Source organism: Urocampus carinirostris, chromosome 4 (genome assembly GCF_059441175.1).
Source record: "Urocampus carinirostris isolate Australia breed hairy pipefish chromosome 4, RoL_Ucar_1.0, whole genome shotgun sequence".
Lineage (NCBI taxonomy): Eukaryota > Metazoa > Chordata > Actinopteri > Syngnathiformes > Syngnathidae > Urocampus > Urocampus carinirostris.
Genome location: NC_142352.1, coordinates 26,557,268 through 26,581,502, shown reverse-complemented (window position 1 = coordinate 26,581,502; position 24,235 = coordinate 26,557,268). Strand labels below are relative to the sequence as shown.

The 24,235-nt window shown below is 38.2% G+C and overlaps 1 protein-coding gene across 2 annotated transcripts in view; it reads left to right on the top strand.

Annotated features, from left to right (window-relative positions):
- The window catches only part of ntrk3b (neurotrophic tyrosine kinase, receptor, type 3b), a 355,088-nt gene extending 335,491 nt beyond the window's left edge, over positions 1-19,597 (top strand). Inside the window, exons 16-17 of one of the 2 annotated variants that reach the window (XM_088333994.1) lie at positions 8,733-8,891; positions 13,185-19,597. In XM_088333994.1, the coding sequence (XP_088190120.1) occupies positions 8,733-8,891; positions 13,185-13,370 (345 nt within the window). In that variant the 3' untranslated portion in view covers positions 13,371-19,597. The remainder of the gene's footprint in view (positions 1-8,732; positions 8,892-13,184) is intronic. The other variant, XM_088333995.1, reaches the window with a different exon arrangement.
- Positions 19,598-24,235: the final 4,638 nt, after the last annotated feature.

Here is a 24,235-nt window from a genome sequence, read left to right as displayed (position 1 = left end):
TCCCTCTGTTTAGTAATGGGAATTCTGGCTCTTTTTAGAGAGCCGGCTCATTTTGACTGAGCTCTTTTGGCTACCGAACTGCTCGGATTATTTTTGTCAGTTTAATATGTATATTACCAATTATTATATAACACTGTGCACATAATAGCTTAATGGGGGGAAATAAATACAAATAATTACACTAATCAAAAACGAAACAAAAGAAGAAACAATAAAATAAAAAGGAAAAGTGAGAGAAAGGAATAAAAACAAACAGAAAAATAAGTATAATGCTAAGAAAAAGGGGAAAAAAAGCAAGAAAAAAAAGAAATTCGAAGTACAAATAACAAAAAAACAGAGAAACAAAGTAAAAAGCTCAGGTAAAGAAACAAAACAAGAAAAACGAAAAGGGAATACAAAATGAAAAGAAGGGACAAAAATAAGAAAAACACAAGATTTGGGGGGTCCTTTTGATCAGTATGTTACCAATAATAGTTTAATATTGTGCGCAAAATGAATTAATTTTTTTTTTTTAAATCCATTATTCTACCAAATTAAAATAGCATTTATTCATTTCACCATTCACTCATTTAAACGTTAAACCCCTTTATACTAGGCACCTTTGAAGTCACTCAACTGGAATCCCGGTGTGACAACAAAATATGAATTAAAAATGTTGACCTTTCATTGCAATGACATGTAAACTTCAAAATACAGGAATAATATACACGTTTTTTTGGGGGGGGGGAATTATTTGGGAAATATCTGATTAATAATGTTATATTCAGAATATTAATTATATGTAATATAATATAATGAAGATAATTTCTGAGTATTTGAACATTATCAACCTTAATTCACATTATATTTTGTCGCCATTATGTTGATATTATTGGGTAAACAACAATGTGGTGTTAAAATGCTTTTTCCTTCCTTCAGTATGTGGAGAAGTACACATTTCTGGCCATAGAAAGCATAATAAAAATCCACAAATATCGAAACAGTGAAAAATAAATAATCTGTGATACAGCAAGAAATTACTGTAATGTAACTTAAGAACTGCACTCTGCTACCTCCAAAACTGGTTTCCACATACTCTGTCTGACTTACGATAATGGCTCAGCCATGACAAAAAAACCAAAGCCCTGCCTGATGGCACATTGTCACCTTGAGAGTCAAAGAGGCGTAGTAAAAAAAAAGTAATTGCCGTTATTTTTCTCGTTATTCACCGTCAACGTCACGCCGGGTAGCCGGCAAGGCTATGCATGCGGGGAGCGCGGAATTCTTTATTTGTGGCCTATGTAAACCGGATTAGTGCTCTGCCTGTCCTACCGTGGCAAGGGAGTGATTGGATTAACAGCGGAGCGAGCGCAGCGGGAGGATAGATTACCGGCACCGGTCGAGGCTTGTCGATGGGCGCCCGACGGACCCCTGCTGGGAGCCAGAGAAGGCCTGTGACGTGTTGAAGGGGCCCTCCCGATAACCATCTAAACGTGTACCGTCCGCCTGTTTTCCCCGAGCTGCTATATCTACTCCCCCAGCTTAGGCAGTTGGCTTTTCGACACTCCGATGTCCATTAGACTTCTTGGACCGCGAGGCTGCTGAGTGCAGATAAAGCGAGTATTGGCTCGGCTGCCTGCATACTCGTGGGCGGTGGAAGTATCAAAAGTGCTGCGTAGTACCGTTATCGCAACAGTGTGGGATCAGTACTTTGCATGTACAGCACATCCCGTAGGCACATTTTTTTAAAAAATCTACTTTTGTATGGGTGCTTGTAATCCTTGAACATACTTGAATTTTGATGTTACGTTTTCAAGGAATAAAAAATGCTTGAATTTTGGGAGAAGCGCTTGGAAATCTTTGAACTTGTTGCCATGTTTTACAACACGACTGTCATATCTTGCACGGTTGCCATGGCGCCCAGCTGGCCCCGCCCATTGACACCGGCTGACTCTCATTAACTGATTACTTCTGTGGGTACTTAAACGCGCTCTTTTGAAATGTGCTTTGCCACATCGTCTGTTAAACCTTGTTATACCTGTTAAACTTTGGTGAGACTTCGGTGAGATTCCTGCAAGTTCTGTTTTATTCTGAGAAGTGTCTAGTTTGTAATTTTGCCTGCGTTTGACCCTGCATTGTTTTTGGTCTGGTCCATTAGTTTTTGGACAATTTTTTTTGTTTGGATTTCTAATCCACTCCGAGACCATCGATCCTCGGATCGAGTGTGCGCACCCTCCTTATCCTTCCCCAAAAAATTGTGTCAGTAAGTTTACGCAAATGAGTTCTTATTTCCTGTTCCCCACTCCGCTTCATGACAACAACTGGTTAAAAATGACGCCAACGGTATATGGAATAAATTAAGCTGACTTAAATGCACACACACAATCAAAAATTGTATTTGTAAATTGCAGATATATTTTGGATCTGCTATCTGCATGATTCACACTGGAGTACTTTTAATTTTGCTAGAGAAATTGCAAAATTGTCTTTAAAACTCCTTAAAGTCCTCGAATTTGGCCATTAAAAAGGTGTACTTTAAAGCAGTATTTTAAGGTTAAATCTGTTTGATTAAGCAGGATCCAATGCCTTTACATGTACTATAATAATTTGCTTGCTTTTCATGGGCATGTGGAAGTTCTAGAGCTTGTGTCACCTTTTTAATCTGAGTTGAAATCCAAATTTAAGTGAGATTTTAAAAACAGAATTGAAATCTTTGACAACACAAGAGATTCCTCAAAAATGGTTGGTCCATAGATCAAGAATAACCTCTCATTTTGTAAATTGTGGTATAATCAGAACCAAGTGAACAAATTACAAATGCCCTTTAGTTGGATCAAACAGAAACTTGAAATAATTTTTTCAAACAAAAATAATTTCAAAATCTCATGACTGAAATTTCACTAACGACCATTTTATGAAATCCCAGGACTGAGAGCCTCCAAATGTTTCTTTAAACAGGTTTGGAGACAAATATCTTGTGCATTGAAATATTATTCAACAGGTCTTAAACTTTGATCAAGGAGGTTAAAGGACGCCATGGACACAAATGCCCTTTTTCTAAATCTAACACGAATTTGAAATTATTTTTCTAACCGAAAAGAATGACATGACTGAAGTTGAGATCCACATCAACCGAAAAGGCTCCAAATGATTTTTGAAAGCAGTCAGTAAACAAAGAACTTGTGCATGAAATTATTATCTAATAAGACTCGAACAAAGATCGAGGAGAGTATAAGACTTTTTGAGGCGTCCGGATGAACAAGATCTCTTTTGAGTGCCCTGTTTTCTTGGTTTAACAATACAAGTAAGAGCTTAGGAGCTCTAAAAAACAAGATGCGTACACTTTGGCTAATACACTTAATAACATTGCCACATCACAAGTATATGCCTTTGCTATATAAACGCAAAACGTGAGTAACTTCTTTTAAAGTTTTGCAATTTTTCATCAAAAAATATTCATTTGCTAGGTAAATTGCAACTCCGGCCGGGAAAAATATTTCCTTCCGTTAAGCCTCCCCTGGGACTGATAACTTGCATTATTAAACAAGATGTGGCTAATCAAAGTGTGGCAGACGTCAGCCTAATTACTTTTGAATTACTTCCAAATTCACAGTTTTTTCTGGCTTGGCAGTGGCAGAACATCATTTTTAGTTTGGGAGTTATCTCGGTTGTAAGCTGGTCGTTGTTAGAGTAAATGCATGTCCCCATAACCCCACAGACTTTGAGACGCAGCTCATACTTAAGACCGCCTCTGGGCACATTGCAGTGTGACTGCTGAATTGGTGAAAAAAAAAGGCAAATGAAAAAATATTTTCTTCACCGGGCTGCAGCTAAATTCGACACTTAACCCTTGCCAGGATTAGTGGCAGACAGAGTTAGTAGAGTGGTGACGCTCAGGTGGAAATGTGTCTGAATGTGTTACTGTCAAGAAAATTGGCGCTGGGAAATAAAGCTCAGTAAATCCCTGGCTGGACCCGCAGATAAATGCGTGATACGTTTCCAAATTTAAAAACTATCAGCTATTTGATCTTGCAGACAGGACTACCAAATGTGTTTAGACTTCACTGGGGCAAGGAGAGAATTGGAAAATCATGCACTTCATTTGTTTTGCTGAAAACCCACAAAAGTCCGAAATTCAATGTACTGCTCCCTTGACTCATGGTCACCATTCATGCGTATCTGAAATCTTTTCTAAAGGCGGGCCTCCAGGCAAGGTGTGTCGATATCCGTTTATGTAAAACGTGAACAGGGCTTAAGCGGAGTGGTTCCGTCTGATCGCAATCCATCGAAACTATACATATGAACGGTTGAATTACTTAGTTTTCCCTTCCCAGAATTGCCTTCTCCAGATGTGCACCGATTGACACACAGCTGCTTCAAAGTCGCGCCTGAAGGGCGAAAAGGCAAATGAGAGACGTCAAGTCAGCAAGTTAAAGTTGAAGAAGTGCTGGGGCTGGAGGACGTTGCGCATAAATGGTCGGGGAAGGAGCTGCCTGGTTGGCTTCATGTCAAATCTGCCGCTTCTCCTATGAGCAGCGCGGCAATCTTGACGCCATGTCGTGCTGACACTGGGAGAACGTGTTTGCCTTTCAAAAGCAAAGAAGGCAATTAGTAAAGATGACAACGTTTCCCAGTAATTGCTTTGTTCAAAAAATGTCACTCTGCAAATGCGATAGAGTTGTTTTTGTTTGCATGTCTTTGAAATGCAAAATACGATTTTAAACAGTGAAATTAGCGGATGAAATAATGAATCCAACATATTGGGAATGCGATACATACAGATGAAAGGAATGATGTGTTGGACAGGTCATTGCTTGGGTGGAGGGATAGGTGGCTGTACAAATGGATAAACAAATAAACCAAAAGGTATTTGGATAAACATATGATTGACAGAAGGTGGATTAATGGAATGATTTGAATCGGTGGACCAAAAACTAGATGAATGGCTCAGAATAATGAATGAGTGAACTCCATGTTGCTGAATGAATGCAAGCACAGAAGAACTGTAGAAACGGCCCTTAATGTGAGATATGTTGTATGTATGTCGTATGACCAGGCAGATTGATGCAAGGTATAAATATCAATATCAGCACGGAAGTCAGAGCGTTTAAAAAATTGTGGGACACAGGGAGGAAATAGATAAATAACAACTAATGCATCAGCAGACGGGTTGGTGCATGTATGGGTGGATGGACAGATGGCTCCATGTGGCAAATTATGGCTGGATGGATGCATAGATCAATACAAGGATGAATAGACAGTGGCACGGGTGGTCATCTGGACAGAAGGATGAATGAAACCGATTTATAGATAACATGAATTCATGTTGCAAACGAGCAGATGTTAAATGGACAGTTGGATGAAAGTGCATGCAGGAGTGGCTGGGGTGATGGTAAACACTGGCCTGATTTGATAGAGATTACTAACTGAAATAAAGGTCAATATGTAGGTCAATTGATTGATTATGGTTGCAAGGTTGTGTACTAAATTTAGTATTCGGTCCGGGTTATTTGTAAGAAATAATGTCCCCTCGTCATTTTAAAATTCCTCTTTTGCGTCCTCGGTTCGTCGTCCATTCAAACCACTCGGATAACTGTCTAGGAAAACAACTATTAACCCCATGCGCATGCCGTTTGCGAGCAATCTGATAAGATGGATGATCAAAAGTGACGTCATTAAGCAAGTAGATGCTGTTTCCACACTTAATTTTGACATTCATTAAAGGATGATTTTATTAATTTCACTCTTTAAATGATGTACTGAGATTTTCGCTCCAAAACTGGGTTCCATTGCTGCATCTCATCTGTTTACAAGGTTTGTATGTGGCATGTCAAAAGAAAAGATTCACATTATTAATGGATAGATATTGCTATAATGGCATTTCTCTGTGTAGCGGAAAATTAGTCGGAAATTATCTGGAGAAATTAACCACTAATCATGAGTGGGGTTTTTTTTGCAAAAAACCCGTTGCCTGCGTGTATAATTCATCTATGTACACATCAACAGTCCTTTGCGGCATTAAAATATCCTGAATGATTTAACGGATTTACCGTGAAAACCGAGGGAATACTGTATCTATCTGATGGCATTGAGTAGGGCTCAGATTCAAGGTTGGGATCATTTATGGTGAGAGGAGTTAGGAATAAGAGTTAGTACATTGAGAGTTAGTTTAGTTAAGATTAAGGTTCCTTAATGAGGACAGTTTGTTCGGAGATTGTAATTTTCTGCTTGAGCTTGGCATGGAAACTACTGTCTTTTGCCGTTTAAAATGTGTGCACTCTATAGCTAATAGATCTGATGTGCTTAGCATTGTGTTTCGCATCATTTCACAAACAGCAACAGATTGACTACCCCAACTTTCCCTGCATACTTCAGGGCTATCATTTCAAAACACTTTGCAGTACAGTCAAATAACTTTGCGAGGGGGTTACGGTCATTTCTCGTAAATTGTGCCAGCTCGGATTGCAAAGTGAGCAAGGCGGCAGACGCAACAAAATACTGAAGTCAGGACCTCTATTGATCCGAACCTTTTGTACTCTCATACAATTCTCTTAAGGGTAGAACCAAAGTACTGCCCTAAATCAGCGCGTACAGTACTAACAGCAAGGATGAATATTTCCCCACTGGTAGGCTTGACGCCATGGCCGTATGTTATTTATATGATCTGTCAATAGTGTAATTTGACCCCCCCTGGTAAAGATCCCGCCTTTATCTCCGAAATCTCCGTGATTAATATTGTCTTAGCATGTCGAGCTGAAACGCGCTTTACTACGCCGCTCTTTGCCACATCCGTCTTGTCCAGCTCATCGCCGCTGTGATTAAAGAAGCCCCACGCGGGCACAAGGAAGAGAGGAAATAGATTTTTAAAACCCGTGCCTCCAAATAGAGGCTGAGGGACGAGATGATGAATGGATGATTGTTTGATCGATTAATATCCAGCCTTGGAGGATTTACAGCGGCGGGGACTTCATTTCATGTTCGGCTGCCTTTGAAGCCATTAAAGAGATCACAGTGTGCACATCCTTTTTCTGCCTCTTGCTTTTAGCTTCGTTTTGTACCACTGCACAGGTTGATGTGTTCATACTGAGCCTTTGGAGATTTAAACCCAATTTAAAGCTGTATTCATGCTACAAAAAAGGTTTGAGGAGGTTTAGTACGGATACTTGCAATGATAAGATCCTTGAATCAATAGAAGGATGCGCAGGCGGACGATCAGACAGATTGACAAATAAATGTCGATGGAAAAATGTACAGGTGTGAATGGACGGTTGGACTCTTTCCAAACGTCGATGGCTCGAGAGATTCATGAAGAAAAGGGCAGAAGAACAAACAGATGGATCTGTGCCAGATTGTCGTCAGGCAGATCTATGGAAGGATAAATTCATGTACACAAAGGTGGATGCATGGACAGTTGAAGAGATGGATCTACTGGATTCGGTGGACAGGATGATGAATGAAGGAATTGATGGATGTATGAGCAAGGGAAAGGTTGATGGTCAGACATTTTGACAGATGCATAAAGGGGATTGACAGGCTTATTGGATGAACAGGTGTGTTGATGGATGGCAGGGCAGATTCATGGATGGTTAAACAGATGGATGTAAAAGATGAAGTCATAGATTGTTTAAGGTATGGAGAAATAAGAGGGGGAACTAACATATGGTCTAGCTAATGACTATACTGAAATTAGATGATTGGATCAACTTGGGGGTGGGGTGAATTGAATGGACATACTAGCCAACGAACTGCACTAGAAACTTCCATCTCGCTCTATGCTTGTAAAGAAAAGCTGGAAAGCAAAATCCAGGTCATGGAGAAGTGACTCTACAGGAAACATCTAAGGATCAGCTACAAAGCCCATGTGACAAATGAAACAGTGCGCTACACTATCAGATGGTACATTTGACACAATTTAGCACAAATTAAAACTTCTTTGGTATGGTCCCGTGATTAAATCAGGAATGGCCAAGATCCTTCTCCAAGGCAGAGTCAAAAGGGGCAGAAGGAGAGGAATACAGAAAAAGACCTGTGAACACAAGAAATGGACAGGTGTCAAACTCACCCTAGGAACTATTAGAAGTAGTGAGAAATGCACAGTGGTGGCCTGAGAACCCAGGCAGTTAAAGGAACTGGGAATGGCGAGTCAACAAACACAAAGGGACACCAGCATGAGTGTAAGGATGAATTGACTCATAGAATAATATAACCATAGAGAAATGAATAGATGGATGATTGCTTCCTCGATTAATACCCATCGGGATGGATTTAACGTGACTTCATTTCATATTGGGCCATCTTTAAAGGCATTTGTAGAGATTCTATGAGCACTAGCTATGGCTTCAACCGTATATAAATACATGCTTCGCCTATATAGATTGGATTTAAACATTTGCATGAAAACAAGTAGTGGTTTTACAGCAGGTACTATCTCCGTATTGCTTAGAATTCTTTGAATCGCTTACTAAAGGTTTTTACCTCCTCATACGAAGGTTTTGTTTAGTACGCTACTTAAAGGATTCCACCGTAGTGTAGGGAAACGGGTGGCGGATGATTTTTTGCCATCTAGCGGCGATGGCAGAAGGCATTCATGAGGCGTTAAGCCTACGGTATCACTTAGACTCGAGGACATTTAATCCCCCGACGCACGGGAGTTACCTTGATGACTGAATATTCTCCCGAGGGTGCGCTCATGTGTCTCTTTGTGTGTCGCTTATTGGTGCGCATCCTCTAATCTCCTTCTCTTCTCTAATCAGGTCGGAGGACACACCATGCTACCCATCCGTTGGATGCCTCCTGAGAGCATCATGTACAGGAAGTTCTCCACCGAGAGTGACGTCTGGAGCTTCGGTGTCATTTTGTGGGAGATCTTCACTTATGGAAAGCAGCCCTGGTTTCAGCTTGGTAACAACGAGGTAAACGGTTTAGATCCATTTTCTTGTGCTACCATTGCTGTGTTTCCCATACACAAGCTGATTCTGGCGGGCCGCCAAAGTTTAATTGATTCTGAAAGAGGTTCATAAACCTGTATTATTAATAATTTTAAATATATATATATATATATATATATATATATATATATATATATATATAAATGCAAATCTAGTTAGTAAACCTTTTAGATTTTTCATATAAATCATCGCTACGGTGTATATTTGTGCTACATATCTGTCAGTCAGAAGGAATTTCGGTCAGTCAGCCTCTTCCCCTGTGCCAAAATGGTGCACTCTCACCCGGTGGTTGAAATGCCCCGCCGGTACTGTGATTAGACGGATCATTAAAATGTGACATTGACAGGTTTTTCAACTCTCGATTACCAAAAAAAAGAAAAGTTTAATGCCAGGTGTTCTGCCCAGCACCTCGTCGTACTGCCATTGCAAGCAATAAGAAAATGATTTGGTGGACACCCACCTTAACTATAGCTCATAGGGTCCGCATTATATTAACCTCCTGTCAACCCTTGAAGAAGAAAAGGCATCCTCTCATAGCAGCAATCACAAAAGTAGCGTTACTGATATTTAATACTGTAATTCACCAAATCACCAATGTATGTATTACATTTTATTAATTTTAAACTCATAGTAGTGATTTTGTCTGTTTGCTCACTTATATGATTACTTAAAATAGTAAAGCATCGCCATCAAAAAACCCCTGTCATGTTTAGTCCTATTAGAACACGAGCGGATTTTCTTTTTTGGATTAAACTATTGTCTCATTTACCATGCTTTAAGGGTGTGTCTTTGCCTTTCATAACTAGTTTATTAATAATCTAATAGTTTACAAAGACATACTTTTAGATATAGCTTCTTAATTTTGCTATAAAATCCAATGGATCGGTGCGTTTTAAAATGTACAAAATGCTCTTTTGGGGTACCATGCTCCTGCACCCCCCTTAGATAGTCCACCACTCGGGTCACAAAACTTTCTAAAATAAATAATAAAGTCATACAAAATAATGCTATTCATCAGCTGTCGTTTGTGAGAGGGCTTCATTTTATTTTATTAGCTCACCATTTTCTTATATCTATAATGGCCCCTCAAATTGGAGCAAATTACTGAATGAGTTGTGTTTTTGTTACTGCTGTTAGGTGGTTATGAAATGAAATTGATACCATCGAATGGGTGCTTGGGTATTTGTATACATTGTCCACTCTTTTCCCTTTTTCCAGCAGATGTACAATCGTAATTACCCGAACCAAAAGCTGATTTTTAAGTTCAAAACAGGGGCTGCCACCAAGCGTGTTGCTGGGAAATAATAGTCCTATGAAGCAACGTCAGAGTGTCAAAACAACAATTATTCACGCAGCTAATTGGAGTACAAGCCCGACAAAGGACACAATCAGTCATCCCGTTAGTAAGGTCTTAAAGTGGCCGCCCACGCAGTTTGCGCCGCTCCTTTCCAATTATTAATAAAGATCCGCTTTGTGTTTATCAAAATAGGAGACAATCCCTATGACTTTATTTTAATTAACCAAGTGTACGCAACGCTGGGTAACTAATCTGAATTTTTGTAAAGTGTTTTTTTTTTTTTTTTTGGGAATGAAAAGCAAGACTTCTATAACACCGCCATTACTGTCTCAACCATGAACTAATGATAAATCTATTATAAATAAATATACTCTACACTCCAATGACAATCAAATGCAAGTTCAATTGTGTTATGAGTGGATCCCCTCCCCCCAAACTCTGATGAAAACAAGAATAGTTTAAGACAGCCATATGCAAGGTCCGGCCCGGGGGGCAGTTACGGCCCGAGATCAAATTTTCACTGGCCTGCGGCCTATGTCATAAAATTAATAGTATTTGGCTGCCAGTAATGATAACTGCAGTATAAAATAAATGTGTACAAAAAACAGAAATGCCCCTTTTTACCAGATGATGGCAATAGTCCTTTGGCCACCTTGCCCTTGGATTTCTGTTGCCTACCCCATTTACGACATGGCGACTGTTAATGAATAAAAGGAAAGTCAAAAATCTGATTATTTTTTCACAGATATCTGAAACACTTGCATTTGCCTAATTTACAAAGAGACTGTTGTTGTATTTAAATAATATTATATCAAAAGGCAATGCCAGACGAAACATGCTGACTACAAAAAGCTCACTGGAAACGAACTCTGTGAAAACGTGAAGCAACTTGAAGCTGTTTTAACGATACAGCAGCACTTTTTCACAAGACTATGCGAGTCTAATGAAAATGCTACAAAGGCGAGCAATGATGTCGCAAGGCTGATTGCCAAGCACTGCAAACCTTTGACGAGGGTTTTTAAAAGACTGTTCAAAGAATACCAGGCTGAATAGTTGGTCCACACACATTTTAAGCTTACCAAATCCGGCCTGCTTTATAAGGTGTTTGGACACACCCACAATTTTGGCTTTCGCACCATTGTTTTTGTTGTCTTCAGCTTCGGCCACAAGGAGATTCTTCGCCCATAGCTGTTACGAATAAAAAAAATAGATATTTCAAGGTTGTTAGATCAAAATCGGAGTTACATGTCTAGCTTAAAAATGGAAAATTGAGGACTACACATGTTTCTGATTGATAAAAATAACATATAACAAAAATTCCCGCAAGCCGTATTGCAGGGAATAGAAACCGGCTAATTAGCTGATGCTCTCCAATTCCCGGGGTACCGTATGTAAAAGGATTACATTTATACCCATATATATGTATGTAATATATGTATATGTATATGTATATGAACATTGGTAACAAAATAGGATATTATAAAACAATGTGTATATATAATTTTAAATTAATAAATAAATATGTAAAGGAAAATTAAGATTTTAATTCCTTTGCTGTTATGTGAACAACTGTTAGAGTGGGTAGATGCAAAAAGTAGAGACAGGAATTTAAAATAAAAAAATGATTTCAAACCTTCAAATTAAGAAGGTCGCTCCTTAAAAGTTATTGTTGCTTTAATCACATCCACGATCGTCGATTGGTTACCGCATTCTTTATATTTTTCAAATCTCAAGCTTAGTTTCTATGGTTATCATCTTTTTCCTTCTCTCTTTAGCATCACCGCATGTCCTGGGACTCATGTAAAGAAAAATTAAAGTTTGTTACACAAGATTCTGAATTGATATATGGGAGAGAAATGGTGCATTTTGGGAAAAGAGTTTAGCCAATAGCATATCAGCATCTTCATGATGCCGTGTGAATACATCAATGAATTATGTAAATATATGAGATAAACAAAATATATTCATATATTTATGCACTTTTTCGTCTATGTTGCCATTTTTTTTTGTTGTATAATTCGAGTTGTGTATTTTCTTGTGAATTTTTCGCATATGATGTCATTTATTTTGTCATGTGTTTTGTTGTGCATTTTGTCAATTATATTAATGTTTATTTGATTATTTTAGGACGTTATGTGATTCAGGGCTTGACAAAAAAATATAACTCTACTAGTTGCTCATTTTGACATTCATTTAACATTTTAAAATATTTTGTTCATCACTGATCAAACAATATTTGAAAAGTTCAGGCCCCCTCCCTATTTGAATAGCATTTTTTGTGACAAAATATAAGACAAAATAAATACCCAAATAAATACATAACAAAAGAAATGCCAACATGTACAAATCAATGAATACATAGTATGTATGTATTATTTTGGTGTTAGATGAATTATTTGTCATGTCCTGCATGGTTGTCATGGCGCCCAGCTGGCCCCGCCCCTTGACAACAGTTGATTTGCATTTCCTGATTACTCCTATGGGTACTTAAACGTGCCTATTGGAACTGCCCTTTGCCAGATCGTTGTTTACACATGTTTGAACTTGTTTATGCTTGTTGGACTTATTTGCACTTCGGTGTAACATTCTGACAGATTCCTGCAAGTTCTGTTTAATCCCGTTAAATGCCTAGTCTGTAGTTTTGCCTGCATTTGAGCCTTCTTTGTTTTGTCTTTGGTCCGTTTGTGTGTTGGACAACTTTTCTTTCTCAATTAAAGTGACAGATCTTCTATGCAAATGAGTTCCCACTTGCTGCTTCCCGACCCGTTTCAAGACAGTCCTGTTCCGTTTCATGACATTATTGATGTTTTCATTTATTCATATTGAATCTATTTGTAGGTATTTATACATATTTTCTTCTTATGCCTGATCAGTTCTCCATTAAAAACGCCCTATCCCACATCATAACGTGAAAATACGGTAAGGCACGGACGCCTGACTTTTTCGTACTTTGCCCACAGGTCATCGACTGCATCACGCAGGGCCGCGTCCTGGACCGTCCTCGCGTTTGCCCCAAGGAAGTTTACGACATCATGTTGGGCTGCTGGCAGCGTGAGCCGCAGCAGCGACTCAACATTAAGGACATCCAGAAGGTCCTGTTCGCCATGGGGAAGGCCACCCCCGTCTACCTAGACATCCTGGGCTAGAAAAACCCTCTACCTTGGGGATAGGCAAGCCACTCTCCAGGAAAACCAACTACAATGTTCGGGAAGGACTTAAGTGCCTGCAACACTTTTGGATATAGTGGATAAAACAAAAACAAAAAACAAAAAAATGCGCACTTTTACATTTTGTTTACTCGCTGTACAGGTTTGAAGATGTTTCTTTTTCCCTCCAAAAGAAAAAAAAAGTTAAAATTGACGACGATGAAGGGCCACAGTTTGATAAGAGTTAGAATCCACCTTGGCATTTGGTTTTATGAATATATATAGAAATGTTACATATATTTTATATTTATTTCCTTTTGTGTCCGAGTCCCGACAAGGGGGCGACCGCCCCTGCCCGAGACGCCGCCGAACAAAACTGTTCAGACTTTTGACAAAAAGGATGGAAGCCTTACTCTGCACTCTGATTGGCTGGATTGCGATGCAGTTAACATGCAGCGGCGGCAGGAGGAGCCAGAGAGGACCAGTTAGACAACACAGACAAATCTATTTTAATTTAAAAAGGAAAAACAAAAGGAGAATGTACATATTGTAAAGTTCTAAGTGTCAAAAGTTGTGTTAACTTATTTCTTTGCCAACTTTTCTTTTCCGTTCCGTTTTGTGACTACGATGCGGCAAAAGTCGTAACGAGAGACTCTGGCGTGACGCCCACCGCATTGCTACGCTTGCTCGGAATATAGCATTCATGCAGCCCATCTATTCACACACACACAAATGCGCTATCGTTTTTAGACCAGAAAAAGATTTTTTATTTGGAGGGGGACTAGAGTGAGACATAAGCTATTTTGGTTGCAGGTGTTTTCCCCACTTGAAGGGAAGAAACTTAAGACTTTAATAATTAAACATGTGCTTTCTTGCCGGGAGTTAGCCCGGGCGCTTGCTATCGAGTTCAAGAGGAAAGCCACCGCTGAAAAAAGAAGTGAAAAAAGCTCCATACAGGTCGGGAACAGGCTAAAGCAAAAACATGTTTGCAAATAGTGATCATGAACGGTGTTTGCCACAGCTTCTAAACTGTAAGGAGCGCTTCAGGATGCAGTACATTAATCCTTTGCTGTACGATACAGTTCACATATCACTGTTTCGCTACTTTGCGGATTTTCATCGTGCATTGTGTTCTGCATTTTCATTGGCTAAACAGTTGTCACGCCCCCTTTTCTGCTTGTTTGCTTGCGTGTCAATGACGATGCGGTAGATCTGAGTTGTACACGTACGTTAATTAGCATAATTAACCTAAAATATGGTTGAGCAAATCTTTTTCAATCGCAGGTTTCTCTACAAGCCATCATGCCAACAAAAGTCTTGACCCACTAAAGTACCTGCTGCCGGGAAAAAATCCAGAGGAAGGTGCTTTCTATAACAAAAAAAGTTGGACTTCTGGACCGGCTAAACCTGCTCTGGAGCCACATGCAGGTCTTTTGCACTCCCTAGTGGCTCACTGGCACTTTTTCAAAAATGTTTGTTAATGGGAAATGGTTACTGTAGTAAAAAACAGGACACATTCTTAAGGTTTTCCAATGAATATACTGTAGGTATGCAGTATGTTTCCTTTTTTAGAAGTCTTATATAAGACAGTTTATGTTTGGTCCAAAATGGCTTTTTAGGTTGCCGACCAGGAGATAAAGTCCACTTGGTTTGTTTTTGAGTATTCAAAAAAGAAATGAATAAACAAAGGTTTCTACTTTTCGGGTTTTGACTATCGCAGGACGTTTTTGGAACGCCACTCCTGCAAGAAAACGAGGGATTACTGTAAAATATAACTTGATGGTTTGCTAATACGAGCCATTCAATTTAGCCGCCATATCAGGCTTAAAATTGACTTCACTCTAAGCTCATCGAGACTGTTTGTGCTTCTACAAATGTCCCCCAAATGTTATGTCACGCAGTGAAACCCAACAGGCTTTCAGGCTGAGTTTTATTTGTATTGTATTTACCTTGTTGTATTAGATTTGAAGGAGGGCAACTCTTCCTCCTAAGCGTGTTTGTTAAACGCTGAAATTAAGCATTTCTGCTAAGGTTTTAATATCAAAATTACACTACTAAACTGAATGGTTTCATAAAATGCGCGGTCAAAATGGCTGACATGAATTTATTGTCTGAACTATAAGGTGCACCCAAAAAATAGACTTATGTGATCTATTTTTCTTACATCAGGCGCTCTGGTCTGTAAGGCACAGGGGATTTACACTAAAGTAAGAGCGAGGGTAGCATACAAAATCAATACATTTAAATAGAAATTATTCATTTCATAGAGCATGAATTAACATTATGACATCTGGTTCACCATGAGAATTAATTAATTTGTTTATAGTTACTTTGCTGTCCTCACTCTGTCCTAGACAGCGACGTCCGGAATAAACACGTTTCTTTAGTTGCCGTTTATCTGGTCAGTGACCTCAACCGTTACCCTTATAAAGTCGCAGTAGAAAGTACAATGAACTCCCGTTAGCGTGCTAACTATACAGAAACATTCTAAACTAAGACATGCAAATAACAATTCAAAGAAGAGCATTCACTTTTGTACAAGATGTTCACATAATCAAAAATCTTTGTTTAAATAATCACAATACGTTTCATACTTTGAATTGTTGTCTAAAGCAACAACAAAAGAGAATTTGCAATGACAATTTGAAAGTTGGCTTCTGAGCTGCGATCAAAGTTCTGCACTTCTCTTTTGTTTCCTTTTAGCAACAAACAAATGACATGTTGACATCACTAGCACTCGAAGACAATGTTTCTCAAAGTCAAACAGTTGTATTTTCCGGTATATAAGGCGCATTGGATTATATGCACTTTCAAATTTCTGGCCAATTTGGGGTTGCTAGATGCGACACATAGTTACCGTTTTATCAAAGTGTTCCACACGGAACGTAAAAAGTTTAAGTACGGCACACTTTGTCACCAAAGCTTTAAAAGGAAGTTTGATACTTGAAGACTTGAAGGCTGCTAGCTAGCTAGCTCCCCTGGGTCTCAACAAACTAGATTAGTGCTTAATTAGCCGGCATTCGATGAATTTCAAAAGTTATTTTTTATTTTATTTTCAAGGCCGCCGCTTCAGCCTGTTTCTGAGGAGAGAAAATGTGACACTGTGCAAATCGACCATTTTTTTCTTAAATTCCCCCGCTATACCTGCACCTAAATGTCAATCTGCGACTGGAGCATATTTATCGAAACCATCTGCTCTCGTCATTGAGAAAAATGTTCTGTGTCCTTCATATTTCTTTCTTTTGTTGTTTTATCTGCAAGCTACACGTTGTCGCGCCCGTGGCCTTTTGAGCGACGACAAGCTGATAAAAACTGCCACTCGTGATTCAAGATGGTACTTTAGCTGGCTAGCAGCGATCGGCAAATTCGCGTTTGTGTGTGTGTGTGTGTGTGCGTGTGTGTGTTATATTTTTTATTTTCACTCAGTACGTTTACATGCTAGCTTTACTCAACAACGTTATTAATTAAAGAGTATTAGGGACTATTGGGAAATACGTTCATCATGGAGGAGGTGAACTTTGGCGAAAGTATTTTATTAATGCACCAATTTCAGCATTTTAAAGTGAACTAATGAAAATTTACTATTAGCGCGGATACTGCTGCAACTGTTTATAACACGTCTACTTAATGAGTACTGCACATTCTAGATTTACTCCACAATGTTATAACCAGAGGTGTATTAGGGGTGATTGAGGAATATTTTAACATGGAAAAGGTAAAATGTTTCAAAAAGCATTTATTCCTTCACAAATGTTATCATTTTAGAATGAACTAATGAGAATTAACTACCAACAATTAGCATACAAGGTGTGTAACTGGTAATTGCTCTTCTGCCTGATGAAAGCATTTACATGTTAGTTCTACTCCATGACGTTATCAATTGAGAAGTATTACTGCCAATTGCAAAATGTGTTCTACATGGACATGAATTTAAGCGAAAGCATTTTATTACTTGACTAATTTCAGCATGTTAAAGTCTGCTAGATGAGTACAAGGGAGCTTTACTAAAAAGCATTCTTACCAAAAAAGTATGAGGGACCCAAGTCTGGCTTTCAAACAGTTGTGGGTGTCCTCTGCCCACTGCTTGAAGATAGTTGGGATGGGCTCCAGCTTCTCCCACGATCCTAATCGGGACAAGTGGTGCAGAAAATGGACGGATGAAACATTAAGGACAATTAGGAAATATGTTCAACGAGGAAAAGGTAAATTCGGGCAAAATAATTTTAGTACTTCACTCATTTCAGCCTTTTAAACTGAAGTAATGAAAATAAACTACCAGCAATTAGCATACAAGGTGTTGCAATTGTTTATTATACATCTCCTGGACGAGTAACTTTACCGTACATGCTAGCTTTACTCGAAAATGTCATTAGAGAAGGAGTTTTAGGGTTGATTGGCTGATACATTCAAATTTGGGCCCGGTTCAGGCCCAAGATCTTGCCTCGAGCTTGATGTGTAGGTTTAATGTACATGCTATCTTTCTCCACGGCATTATAAGAAGATGGTTATTAGGGACAACCGGGAAATACGTTCTACATGGAAAAGTTACATTTTGCCGAAAGCAATTTGACACTACTCTAACTTCAGCATTTTGAAGTGAACTAATGGGAATCAACTTTCAACAATTAGAACCACTAGTTATGCTAAATGTTTATGATATGGCCGTTGGATGCACGATAGACCTAAATTTTATAGCGGATAAAAGATAACCAAAGACTTTTGTTTGTGTATGACGAACCATCATTTACTGGAATCTAATGCTACATTAAAGAGAGAGAGTGTGTAATATATACTAGTAAAGAAAAAAAAAATATGTATTTAAAAAAAAACATTGATTTGAATACTTTCAAAAAGTAAATTCATTATCATACCAATATTAATTTTTGTTTGAATAAAAAAAGAAAAATCAAATTCAGCAATGTGGTGCCAGTTAACACCAGGTACCACACTAAGATCACCAAAGTAGCCCCTGGACCTGTTCTAAAAATAGTTCGACAATAGTGGGTCATTGTGATTTTCTAGGAAAAGCGCATTTTAACCTTCTAATAGTTACAAGTTAGTGATAACATAATAGTAACATGGTTACAACACCGTAATAACATGTTAACGTTTCAAACGCAAACTAATCAGTGACAAAAAAAAGTAGATTTCAGCTTCAAAATGGTTGGTGACGCAAATATGTTTTATTTCTATGGGTGAGCGAAGGTTTTTAGGCAATCCATGTCGGACTGAGGTCAAGAACTCCCTTATTGATTAAAGTTGGTAAACTGTCCTTTAATGTGCTATAAAGAAAATTGATCTGTCAAGTTTTTGTCAGTTGAACAATGTTAAAAAACATTTTATGGAAGATTTTTCTATCTTTAAATGCCGACTTTGCTAATTCCACCATTTCATAAATTCTCGACCTCTATAATTACTCCATGACACCTTTGAACTGGTTACAAAGATATCTCACCAGCGATGGGTCATTGTGATTAGCTAGGAAACATTTTATTTTAACTGGCATAGGGAAGAGTAGTTGTTGACTGAGTGTATTTCAACCATAATTATAATAATTATATCGTGATAATAACATTTTAACAACATAGTGGGACATTATAATAAAATAATTAATCTGTTTCGAACACGGTTGTGTGTAAACGTCATGCAAACGTGCTGAGTGACAATGTTTTGAAAAATTTGACGCGTTGGATGTTTCCTTGTCCTCTTTTAGTGCAAAGATCGCGAGTGCTGTGCGATATCTGGAGTACAGCGAAAAGGTGGGGCGACATTTAACCCACTCACAGCTTTTCGTGTATTCTCCCGTGGTGATCGTAGAAGACATTCTGATCCAGGTTGTGATCATTTGCAGGCTCAAGCCTATTCTTTTTCACAGATGAACTAATGGAACTTTTTATATTTTCTGTTTCCCTTCCCTCCCCCTCCGCGAGCAATGCAAATGTTGGCTTCTTCTGACCATGTATTCATGTTACAGAATATAAAAATGTGGTATAACAGCTGCGGTATATTAAGGTACTGGTATTCCATGATAGCTCTTTGTATTAATGTGACTCTTTAAGAAAATGTCTTTAAAACAATCAGTTGAGTTGCTCTTTTTTCTCTTCTCATATTGTCCTGTCTTATAAAAAAGTGTGAATTTGACGACAATGACAAAATGTCTCAGTCCAATGTTTGACACACACAATAACCGTTGAAAAACGGGAAGAAAATTGCCATGCTTTCACTGTAGAAGCCCGAAAGCAATGATTCAAGATTCCTGCCTGGGGCGGCAGTAGCTCAGGAGGTAGAGCGATCGTTTTAGGATTAAGGGATCCCAGTTCGAATCCCGGCTTGTCCGTGTTACATGTCGAAGTGTCCTTGGGTAAGACACTGAACCCCCAATACCCCCAATAAGCTGGTTAGCGCCTTACATGGCTGCACAGATCACGGCCGCTATTGGGAAATGTGAAGCAGAATGTAAAGCGCTTTGGGAAGTCATTGACTTGAAAAGCGCTATAGAAATGCAGATCATTTCATTTCAGATCATTTCATTTCATTTCATTTCATTTCATTGCCTAGTTCATTTATTGGGCTTTTAATAACTCGGTACAATCGCTCCCAATAATCAAATCGTTATGTCTAAAGAAAATACAAGAAACCATGTTGAGGAATGGGCACTCCATTTTCACATCAGATAATCTATTTTTAATAAATGTAAAAAATAGTGTTTTAAGGCATTATTTTGTATAAACTAAAACCAAATCAAAGATGAGCATCATTTTGAGCAAAATTATGCATATTTTATTTAAGTAACTCAATGGTTCGTGTAATTGAACTGATATGATCCCTATAAGTTTATTGTTCAGTAAAAAGTAAGGATCCAATACATAAATAGATTTTATGAACTTGCCGGGAGAACAAGGGAAGACCCTTCCTCGGATAAGAAATTCCAACCTGTTCTAAAAGGCTTGGCTTGCTGTTAATACACGATTCACACTCAAAGTAAGTAGAGAGGTAAAGGAAAAAGGAAAAATAGCCATTTTTTTCTCAAAATTGTTAAAAAAACTGCTGCAGCTATGTAGTAAAAATATTTATATTATTGTTTTTTTGGTGACATTCGTGTCCCTAGTCTCCCCTGATGAAGGAACCTTCCTAAAGCATTTTTCTCTTCTTGCATTTTTTGAATTATAATTATCATATATTTTATATATCAAGGTTTGAATGTGCAAATAAAACTGAGCTACCCCTAATGCATTTTGAGTTTTTGAATGCATATGAAAGTCAAAGTAAATGCTAAAAAAAGTGTCATCAAAAAATTAATTGCTTTATTTCTGAGTGTTTCATAACGAAATTGATTTGTATCTATTTATACATGAATAAAAATATATTGATATTTTTATAAGTTAGTTTAGTAGACACTTAAAATATGGAGAGAAGACATCAATGAATTTTGAACTTCCAAGGAGAACATGAAAGGATTGTACAAGAAACCTTCTCATATCTGCTAAATCTGTTATAAAAGCTCTCCCCAGAGGCCTTTTGTTGCATTACATCTCAAAGTTTACATAAAAGCAGATCAGTCCTAAAGGATGTGGAAATAAAAGAACTTTATTGGCCGGTAATGATGTAAACAGTGCAGAATACGCAAAACAACAAACAGAGAGAAGTTTAATAGTAAAAAATAAGAAAAACAGTTCGGAATAATAGTCAAAATAACAAACTGGCATTGTATGCAATCTCCTTTGCAGGTTTCCAAGATTAAAGACAAAATAAATGTATCAGGTTCATTTTCTACAAACTCTAGGAATGTATTTAATGCTATAAAGTTGTCAAAAACCATTAGAAATACTAAACCTGAAATGAAACTTGACTGACTCGCATGTAAAATGGAAATATTTTTTACTGCTAATTCTAAAAGTGCATTTAAGCTGATTGGGATGCATTTGAATAGAAAGTTTTTTTTTCCCCCATTGGGAGGTCAAGATCCTTATTGATATTTACTGTTATCAGACCCGACAAAGTACTTTATTGATTTTGGATGCAGTCTAACATCTGATGTATATGTTGCACATAGCGTGTCACACCAAGCATTATATTGATTTAGAGGACAATTCCGTTTCCAAGCACTTTAGTTATGTGTTAAGAATGTTATTGATCAAAGCCGATCCAATTCTTTTGTTTTAAAAACCCAGCCTCACAGAATTTTTATTGAATTTTGTTTATCTGCATGAAACATATTACACAACATTACCAATAGATTAAATGAAAGCAAGTCAGCTTGTCACCGATTAAATTCAATCCGCATATAGCCAAGATATGACTCGTTTCCTGCAAAAATGAACATAAAAACATGTGTTGCAAGATTGATGGATTTCTTCTGGTTACCTTTTAAGCCTCATCACGTCCTGGATTCAAACAGGGTTATTCCAAGGTATTAGCCTCAACATATGGAAAACTTTTCTTTAAGGGTGGACTCACTCCAGTGCCGTTTTTTCTATACCAGGGGTCAGCATGCGGATCTTCGATGCCGCTTACCTGCCCCTTTGCTTTAGATATGAGTTTAAACAAACCAATTTGATTAAACTATTAAAATTGAAAACAAAAAGAAAAAGAAATATAACATGTAGATGTCCGCATGTACAGTATATTCATACATAAATAGAAGAGAATGAGAAAAATTGGAAGGGCTGCAGGCCATATTTTTAACACATTGTGGCCGTCAACTCCACAAACTTTTCCTTACCTCGCCCTAGTGTAAGTAGGCCTTATGGTCCACCCAGTAGCCCAGTAAGTTGATTTTGTGATTTTTTTTTATAGGGGTGCACTGAAATAATTGCATTTCTCTCTAAAAACACATCTATCCATCCATCCATCTATTATCTGCACCATTTATCCTCAGTAGCCCATCCCAGCTAACTTCGAGCAGTGGACAGGGGACAGCCTGAACTGGTTGCCATCTAGTTGCAGGGCAAACAGAGACAGACAACTCAATCGCTCATTCACACCTAGGGACAATTTGGACCGGCCAATAAACCTGACTTGGATGTTTTTGGAATGTGGGAGGAACATGCAAACTCCACATGGGGAGGCTGCAGAAACTGGACTTGAACCCTGAACCTCTTCACCGTGGGGCTGCGTGCTAAATACCCAGCCGCTGTGCCGCCGCTAAAAACACACTTCACTGAAATGAAGTTCAACGCTTAAGTTGAGTCCTAAATCTTGGACATTGAATGACAGTGTTTTTCTCCACCGCGTGTTAGAATAAACAGCCGGGTTGCGAGACGAGACAGGTGAAGACAAGAATTGGAGTGTGCAATTGGATGATTTTATGAAATAAAAACTGACCATATCCTGGGTTTGTGAATACAGAAAATAGCCGTGTGTCCTTCACAAAAGGATAAACAAAATGGTGGCCAGGCACTGTTATAGCTAAATGGCATGGTTTAAAAGAACAAGCCATTAGTGGTTTAGTAAAAATTTCCTAAGACTGGATGATCTTGTTGGTTTTGGAAGTGGTCTGGCAAGACTCAAGCTCCACCATACCCTACCGGCCTGCAAACATATATCTTGAAACAATGTAGAAATTGTATAACACGTACACAAATGGATACTTTGAGACATTAAGTGACCACATTAACTGGTATGTACGTAAATAGTTACAATAATGATATGATTATTAAAACAGAGAAAAGGCTAGAAGAGAGAGATAGAGAGAGAGAGCGAGAGAGAGAGAGAGAGAGAGAGAGAGAGAGAGAGAGAGAGAGAGAGAGAGAGAGAGAGAGAGAGAGAGAGAGGAAAACTCATATACGTGCAGTGTCAAACTTCAAGATTATAACCATTTAAAATAGGTGTTTTCTGCGGACAGGACAATTGTAAAACTCTGTTACACAAGTTCCCTCATGGCTTTTATTATTAGAAGGGGGTCACTAATTTCTGTTCAACAGTATAAAATATGAAAGCATAAAAGTAGATGACTTCACATGTTGCTGAGGATTAATTCCAGAGTGGAGTCCCCTGAGGACGACACTCTGGGTTTGTATGACCAGGGTCTCCATTAGCGTGAAAAAGGAGACGTGCTTTGGTGGTCAGGGACTTGAGGTCACTTAGCACTGTGTTATGATACACTACTGGAATTGTTTATCGATTCACAATTACTTAGTGTGCTCTGCGAGTGTGTACATTCAAACGCGTGTACGTGTGGTTTTGTCTCAAGTGTCCACTTGTTTGTGCGTTGGTGTGAACAAATGGATTCTTCATTAAACATTTTGCACATCCGACATGCAAACAACACCCTCCAGAGGTTCATCTTGGGCATGTTTTTTTTTACAGTTTTTCACACCGGGCTTAAAAGATAATGTTGAGGTAGGGAGTGGATTGCAAAAGGGGGAACTTGTTCCAAAATAGATTTAGGCTTTCCAAATTAGCTTTTAAACCCAAACTCAAGTTTTAAGATGAGTGTGTGATTAAAAATTAGGGTTAAGCTTCCCTGTCTGACAAACGTTTCAAATAGTGATTCAAATCTAAAGTTTGATGTACTGAATTTGGGGTGGTCAGTAAATATTTGAATATTATTGATTTTCCAATTATAGTGAGTTTATTCTTTTAACACGTCATGCCTTTTAGGAGCCCCACATATGATTTTTGCATAGTTTTATCAGGAACATGCATGAAAAACAATATACAGGTAGTTAATCTGAAGGATGGACTACACAACAACTTAAAATTCTTCAGATTCTTCTCATGAAAGTACAACACAAGCCACACACTATTGGATTTAAGAATTTTTCTTTGCTAATCATCTACAGAAGAAACTTGAATAGAACACAAAACAAAAAAAATAAAAAGACCCAAAAAAAAACAAGTTGGGATCCTGGCTCGCCCCATTC